At 39.6% G+C, this 8,538-nt stretch overlaps 1 protein-coding gene across 2 annotated transcripts in view; it reads left to right on the top strand.

The window, feature by feature from the left end:
* The first annotated feature begins 470 nt into the window (after positions 1-470).
* Positions 471-8,538, top strand: part of KIF27 (kinesin family member 27) — a 29,901-nt gene continuing 21,833 nt past the window's right edge. For both annotated transcript variants that reach the window (XM_035888922.1, XM_009649212.2), the window contains exons 1-4: positions 471-612; positions 1,468-1,862; positions 4,023-4,223; positions 5,571-6,529. In XM_035888922.1, coding sequence (XP_035744815.1) covers positions 1,553-1,862; positions 4,023-4,223; positions 5,571-6,529 — 1,470 coding nt within the window. In that variant the 5' untranslated portion in view covers positions 471-612; positions 1,468-1,552. The remainder of the gene's footprint in view (positions 613-1,467; positions 1,863-4,022; positions 4,224-5,570; positions 6,530-8,538) is intronic.

Here is an 8,538-nt window from a genome sequence, read left to right as displayed (position 1 = left end):
CCGGCGTGCCTGCTCCTGCTGTCTGGCAGCCGAGGGCAGGCGGTGTATCGGCACCCGCGTATTTCTGTGGCTTTGGCGTGCACCGATTTCGTATTCCCGCATTCTTTTACGAAATAGTGATTAGGATTTCCCTCCCTCTCCCTTTCCCCTGCCCCCAGCTCCCCCTTCTCTCCACCAGTAACTTAGTTTATTTATATATATGTGTGTGTGTGTATACACATACTTTTAAAACGTAGGGGGGAATGTCGGCAATTTAAAGCAGTACTTGCTAGGGGATAAAAACAACGGACCTGGATAAATAAAATCAGAAATCAATCAAAGTGTGTTTTGAATCTGTAGTTAGTGAGGTTAGATAGTTGTTTCTGATCACCATGTCCTTTATGATATGAGTCTGACTTCAGTCTCATGCTTGGCTTATTGGTTTTACTTCTTCTCGGTTAATAAAATTGGGCTTTTATATTTTCAGCTTCAGGTAGTTTCTCAACTCTGGATGGCCAGGTTCTCAAACTAAATGGGAAAAAATGAAATGCAAAACCTCTTCTCTTTGCAACCACAAGACAACTGTTTAAAGCTGTTTGTTTTCAACAGACTTGAATTTTGGGGGCTTAGCTGGTGAGTGAGTTCTGCCAGTTTGGTAATACCGCTTTCTTAAAGGCAATGTGTGGGAGTTTAGCAAGCAGGAAGTTCAGCAAACTTTCCCAGGCACTGCAAAGATTCTTAGAATTAGCAAAAGAAAAACCCCCAAACCAAAAAACCAACGTTTGGGATGCAGCAGCATTTGGTACCTGTGAAGAATATTCATTCATTGAATATTCATGAAAGACAACTGCAAAGAAAGGCTTTTTCCTTGATATTTACAGCTGTGCTACTTTGCAGTGCTTATGTTGTAAGAATGAATATGCAGGAACTATGGTTGCTAAAATATGTAATTAATGAAAAATAATTACATGTGCTTAAACATGGAGATTAAAATTGGAGGAATGCTTTATGTGTAGTAAATAGACACATTTAAAGTCACACCTCCTTTGTAGGCAACACAACTGCTTTCTCTGTGCTCGTCGAGTTACAATGCTTGGTGCTTCTTCAGTGGAAGAGGGTTTTAAAACATACATGTGTATACATGTAACTTTTGTGGAAAAAGGTTGTGTTTGACTGATTTATGTTGCCTGTGCAGCATGAAAGCAGGAATAGCAAAATGAGAGGACTCAATGATAAAGCATATGCTTTATCAACAGTCTTTATTAACAAGCTCTTGTGATGTTGTTCCTTCATATGGCTGTGTTATGTTCAAATAGAAAATCAGGCAACTCTTAGACTTAAGGTTAACTCTGCTAGCTTGGAGATCAATAGAGGCAAAGTTAATTTATTAATTAATAGTTAAAGTGTAATGGTGCTTACATATTCTTTAGGAAATGTCTCAGGAAATTAATTCTTTTTTATTATATAATGTGGAAAACTTTTTCTTAGTTGCAGGCAACTGTGAATGAGGTGAACACGGGAGTGGTAACAGATTTCTTACTGACTGTGTGAATACTGAGTGGGGAGCACAGGGATGGAGTCTGGCATGGAGGAGATCCCAGTTAAAGTTGCAGTTCGAATCAGACCTCTGCTTTCCAAAGAAGTACTTCATAACCACCAAGTGTGTGTGAGATTAGTCCCAAATACACAACAAATCATCATTGGGAAAGACCGTGTCTTCACTTTTGATTTTGTATTTGGCAAAAACTCAACCCAAGAAGAAGTCTATACTGTTTGCATTAAGCCTCTTCTAGTGTCTTTGACTGAGGGATACAATGCTACAGTGTTTGCGTATGGACAGACAGGTTCCGGGAAGACTTACACCATTGGAAGTGGCCACATTGGTAGGTTGTAGAAAGTTTGGGTTTTTTTTAAACTGCTGAACAATGTATTTGTGCAAGTTAAATATTTAATACATAGCAGATGATGCTGCAGAATTTTTAAGGGCTAATGAAAAAAGGTATAGTAAAAAAAAAATGCTTCCAAAGTTTATGTGATAAACAAACTTCTAAAAACAATTTTTCCATAAATCAGGCTATACCAAAAAAATATCTAAGGAAAAAACCAATTTGTAAAGTGCTCTTTCTTATTCCTCATTTTAACATGCAGCTTAAACTAGAATTTCTTCCTGAAATTCAGTGTTTTGGAGATTCTTGATACATTTATCTTACCTTGAAAATGTCTGCATTAGGCAATTGTTTGCTTGCTCACTCTTTACTTCTTTTTTGAGAGACATTTCTATTGCATCATAGAAATTTATTATTTAAGTCTTCCAAATGGATATAAATAGATTATTCTAAATTTCTTGGGTAGGTATTAAAATCTTCCTTTTATATAGAATCACAGAATCACAGAATCATTTAGGTTGGAAAAGACCCTTAAATTCATTAAGTCCAACCATGGGGAGAGGTTTGTCTGTGGTTGGAGCTCCTGTATCTTGATGTGTACAGCTCCATGGGGTGAGCAGCAGGGACCCCAAGGACTTGTTTTGTTGCTGCTGCACATAGAATCGTAGAATCCAACTGTTAACCTAACACTGCCAAGTCCACCACTAAACCATGTCCCTAAGCGCCACATCTATCCATCTTTTACCCCTCCAGGGATGGGGACTCAACCACTTCTCTGTACAGCCTCTTCCAATGCTTGACAACTCTTTTGGTGAAGAAATTTTTCCTGATGTCCAATCTAAACCTCCCCTGACGCAACTTGAGGCCATTTCCCCTCGTCCTATCACTTGCCACCAGGGAGAAGAGGCCGACCGCCACCTCGCTACAGCCTCCTGTCAGGCAGTTGTAGAGGGCGATAAGGTCTCCCCTCAGCCTCCTCTTCTCCAGGCTAAACAGCCCCAATTCCCTCAGCCACTCCTCATCAGACTTGTGCTCCAGACCTCTCACCAGCTTCCTTGCCCTTTTCTGGACATGTTCCAGTGCCTCAATGTCCTTGTAGTGAGGGGCCCAGAACTGAACACAGTATTGGAGGTGCAGCCTCACCAGTGCTGAGCACAGGGTCACGATCACTGCCCTGCTCCTGCTGGCCACACTATTCCCGATACAAGCCAGGATGCTGTTGGCCCTCTTGGCCAACTGGGCACACTGCTGGCTCACATTTAGTCGGCTGTCGACCAACACCCCCTCTCCAGCTGCCTGTAGCGTTGCATGGGGTTGTTGTGACCCAAGTGCAGCTCCCAGCACTTAATCTTGTTGAGCCTCATACAACTGGCCTCTTAATTCTGCTTACTGTTGTAACTTCACTTGTCTTTCCTCTAGTATTAATTGAATGTTTTTGTAAGTACCCTTGTTAGCCAAATTCTTTGGGTAATAGGTATCACAATATAAGGCTGTTCATAGCTCAGCAATTTTGGTTTTATGAATATATTTACTAAATGTATAGTTAGATGTGAGCAACCCTTTATTTTTTTTTTATAAAAAAGATTCTTGGTATCCTCTTATAGACCAACAGTTAGTTTCCACATTCTTGAATAAAGAACACAAATTATTTATGGAAGCATTGTCCAATGCTGAATATTAAAAAAAAATAAAAACCGAGTTTGGCATTAGTGTTCCATATCTACTTTGAAAAAATAGGGAAATAGTGTAAATGTTGGTCATAAATCCCGTCTCACTAAGTTACTAATGGTCTGTGCTGTATTTAAGTGGAAGATTCTCAAACCCTTGTGATGTTTTTGCCAACCATGAGTTGGAATAAAGAAGAGATCTATACTCTCAGAAGTATAGATTTAAAGTAGATTCCATATTTTTCATAACTTTCATTACTATAATATTATGTAATTTAGAACTTATCTTTGAATCCTAGTAATGGATGCAAAAAAATACTCTGAACTCCAGAAAAACAAATATTTGCAAAACTCCTTGGGAACACTGAGCTCTTCATACTCCTTAGTATATTGAGTAGCAAATCTCACAGAGTTCTCTCAATCTTCAATCTTTGTAATTTATGTGGCAGAATGACTGCAAGCTTCTGTGACATCTTTGCTTACATTTTAGCATCAGTCGCAGAGGATGAAAAAGGCATAATCCCACGGGCTATTCAGGAATTATTTCAGCACATTTCTGAAAACCATAACATTGACTTCCATGTGAAAGTATCTTATATAGAGGTTTACAAGGAAGAACTTCGAGACCTATTGGAGTTGGAGACCTCTGTGAAAGAATTACATATCCGAGAAGATGAAAAGGGAAATACAGGTAGAATTTCAGCTCTAAAATTTGGTGTGTTTGGTTTCAGTTGTGTGCCCAAGTTATTCTTGCCTTCTCTTGAAAGAGCTTATCCATTACTAATACTAGAAATAAGTTATGTTTTCAGAATGTAAACTCAGTTTAGCTGATTTGAAGCAGTTTCGGGTTTAGATGCCTGTGAACGATATAGATGTTCCATCAGAAATGTCAACAAATTACAAAGTAGAAATACAGTTACTGCTTCTGCAAATTCTGTCTAGAAACACAAGTGTGTGATTATTCACTTGAATAAGTATTTCAATGTTAAATGTTTGCTTCTCCCTTCAAAATTATAATTGTTAACCCACTTATACTGTAAATATCTGTCCCCCTTTCACTATGACATGAGTGGAAGAGAACATTTCATTAAAAGGAGCATCTGATATTTTTTGGAGGCTTTGAAATTAACACTTACACTATAGTTCTCCTGTCCGCTACATGAAAATGCTAGAAAAATCCACTGCAGAGATATTTTATTCTGAAACTATATTCTGGTCTTAGGTTTTTTTCTTTATTCTTTATATTATAATTGTTGCATTTGCTCTAATATTAGCATACTGTTGCACTGAGCTGGCATCCTTTTCTTGTCTGTAGCTGGAAGAAGGCACTAATTTAGCACAAATCTTGCAGACAGTATCATTGTTTTGTAAGGACCCTGCAATATTTTTTAAGCTATTTTTCTTCTTCAGTACAGTTCGAGTCAGCTTCAGTTGATTGTGCTAGGACATTTTCCATCCTTCATTAAAACAAAGGATGAAAAATATGGTTGGTAAGAATGCTTTGTAGAAGTATGCTTCCACATTATTAGATTACTAATAGATACCTGTCCAAAAGGCCCAACTGCTTGAGCTATATAGAATAGAAATTCTGTTCTTATCATGGGCTAGGAATCATTTCTACTACAAACTGGTTTATGTTTAGTCTTTTTTTTTTTTTTTTTTTGTCCAACTGGCAAAGTATCCTTTGAGCTGACTTTGCTCATACTTTTTCTAGATGGCACTAGGTTGCAAATTGCATATGGCAATGTGTAAATGAGTAAAGCTGTGTATTGTGTTTAATATATTGTTTCGAATGCTATGACACAATACACCCATATATTAAATATCTGCAGAGTTCAGATGCATTTTACCTCATGCTTTTAACATATTGATGACTTACTTTTCTATAGCTATATGCTATGACCTCATAATAATGCAGGCTTGTATATTTCTCTAATTTGTGTTTATAGTTTGACTATACCTAGTTGTTGTAAACTTCTGCTGAAAAGTTTAGAATTAATTGGATTATTCTTACTTTCTTTTGGTTTGGTGTTTGAAGTGATTGTTGGTGCGAAGGAATTCCAAGTAGAGTGTGCAGATGAAGTGATAAGCCTCTTGGAAAGTGGCAATGCAGCTCGTCACACAGGCACAACACAAATGAATGAGCACTCTAGTCGATCTCACGCCATTTTTACTATCAGTATTTGTCAGAAACAGTCTGCAGAGTCTCAGAAAAATACCGATGCTGCACAGGATTCCACTTGGAAATCAGTCCAGATGATTGCTTCAAAGTTTCATTTTGTGGATTTGGCAGGATCAGAGAGGGTGACAAAGACTGGAAATACTGGGGAACGCTTCAAAGAATCAATTCAGATCAATAGTGGCCTGTTGGCCTTGGGAAATGTCATCAGTGCCCTTGGAGACCCAAAAAGGAAAAGTGTACATATTCCCTACAGGGATGCTAAAATCACTCGTATTCTGAAAGACTCCCTTGGAGGAAATGCCAAGACTGTCATGATAACATGTATAAGTCCATCCTCATCAGACTTCGATGAATCTTTAAATTCTCTCAAATATGCCAACAGAGCCAAAAACATTAGAAATAAGCCAGTTGTAAACTACAACCCCGATCAAGACCGGATTGATGAAATGGAACTTGAAATCAGATTGCTTCGAGAAGCTTTGCAGAACCAACAAGCCAGTAATCAGTGTTCGCACGACTTAAATCAAGAAAGAACTCGTATCAGTTCACTTGAGGAGCAGCTCACCCGGCTTCAGGTTCAATGCTTCAGTTACAGAAATTGTGTAGATGAAGCCTTCCCATTTCTGGTTGATTTGAATGATGATGTTAGCTTAAAAAGAAGTCAGCGGGACAGGTTGCAGAGATGGATCACTATGGTACAGGAAGTAAGGAAGGAAGCTGTCACCATGCAGGAAACTGACACAGGGTCAGGGACCAGCCAAGAACCACATCACATCACAATTCTTCAGCTAAAGAGGGAACTAAAGAAATGCCAGGTATTTAATTATAAGTTGATTATTTAAATAACTATGTGAAGGAGCAGTCTGCTAAAACTTGAATCCAATTTTGAAAGGTGTAAAACTGTTACACTTACCTGTGGTGAATTTGATTTTAAATTTAATTCACAATCTTGTATAATTTTGTTTTTCTAATTCCTGGGATATAGCTTTGGTTTTAGCTATGCTAGTGTGCTAGATCTGGCTGGGATGGACTTTTCTCCATAGCAGCTCATAGGATGCTGTGTTTTAGATTTGTGACCAATACAGTGCTGATTACACACTAACGTTTTAGGTCTTGATGAACAGTGTTTGTGCAGCATCAGGCCTTCTCTGTTTCTGCCGAATAGATTAAGGGTGCGTATGAGGTTAGGAGGGGACACAACCAGGCAGATGACCCAAACTAACCAAAGAGATACTTCATGCCATATTACATCATGCTCAACAATTAAAAGGGAGAAAAGGAGGTTTAGAGAGGTTAGCCATAGTTGGCCTGGGAACTAGCTAGGTGTTAGTCAGCCTTGGGAGGTGGTGAGTGATTGGTTTCGCATTAATTGCCTTTGCATTACTTGTTTTTTTTCATCTCTTCTTCCACTTTACCTTTACTTACTGAACAGTTTCTATCTTGACCCACAAGTTTTCTTGCTTTTAGTCTTCCTTTGCTCTTCCCCCATCCCAATGGGGTTGGGGGGAAGAAGTGAGTGAGTGGCTGTGTGTGCATAGCTGCCTACTGGGGTTAACCCACACCAGTCCTTTTTGACACCTAACATGCGCCTCAAGGCCTGAGATAATAACAGATTCGATCAGTGTGTGCTAGATTAAACTTCTAGCTGTTATATCTGTTCAGGTAAGTTGTTGTTTGAGTGGCTGTTGCAGATCATGATGCTGGCATATTTACTTTGGGTGCTGACTTATGTGTTTTCTTGAACATTCCGATGCTTGATTCCTTTGATGCTGTACAACAGACTCCAAGAATCATTAGTGGCTGTGACACTGTTTAGTGTGTTGTTTATCACTTTGTTTTCCTTTGCTTGAGAGACCTGTGATAAAAGCATTGGCCTTTAGCCTAATCTGGTATTTGGGTCCTACACCGCTCATGTCCCAGTACTCCAAGGACCATCTCATAGACAAAACTAGCAACTATACGTTTCCCCTTTTCTCCTCTGAGAGGCATTTTGTGGAGAGAGGAAAGAATGGGACCTATCCCTTCCTCTCCTCCAGGACAGTTTTTTATAGCCCTGATGTTACGGCTTCTCAGTTCCTTCAATATCCTTGTGTAATCAGACTGTTCATACTGGTGTGTGTTGTGATGGTGATATTGATTGTTGTTCATAAGGTTAAAGAACTAATTGGGGATGCTAATTAAGAACATGCTCTAAGGCAATTGATCCCTGGGGTGGCAGGGTGTATGGGAGGAGTGGGTAGGTGTGTAGGGACATTATTGCCTCCAATAGCTTGGGTTTTCACAGCTGAACAGGTTTGTAAACCCATCAAACTAATATGCTGTTTGAAGGAGGTGAGGTGAAACATGGTTACTAAAGCTGTGTTGGGACCAGGGCCTATCAAGCCACTGTCCAGTGCCCTCAGAGATGCAAGAGGGTCTCCCAGTCTTAGAACCCACAAATGGGCATTGAGGAGGTCTCTTGCTCTGAGGCTACACAAACAAACACTTAATCTGAGACCAAACCCTCAACTGTAATAGTCACTCCCGTAGTCAAGAAGAAACAGTGGGCAGCAGAGGTCAACTCAGCAAGAGAAGCACCAGCTCTTCCTGAGAGGGGGAGAGAGGAAGAATCAGAAGAGGCAGCCTATTCTGCAGCAGGGTGGGGAAGAAAGAGATAGAAATCATAAGAAGGAGAAACTATGTGGTCCCTATCCATGACCAAGCTGCAAGATAGGCAGAAAGACTTAATTGGTTAGCAAGATGAGTGAATTGCTACCTGGTTGCTCCAGTGCTGGGATAGTGGGGCTAACAGTCTGGAACTAGGAGGTAGGGAAGCACAGCAGCT

Source organism: Egretta garzetta, unplaced genomic scaffold (assembly GCF_000687185.1).
Source record: "Egretta garzetta isolate BGI_Z169 unplaced genomic scaffold, ASM68718v1 scaffold41, whole genome shotgun sequence".
Lineage (NCBI taxonomy): Eukaryota > Metazoa > Chordata > Aves > Pelecaniformes > Ardeidae > Egretta > Egretta garzetta.
The sequence above is the reverse complement of the archived record's forward strand: the minus strand, read 5'-3'. Positions and strand labels throughout refer to the sequence as shown.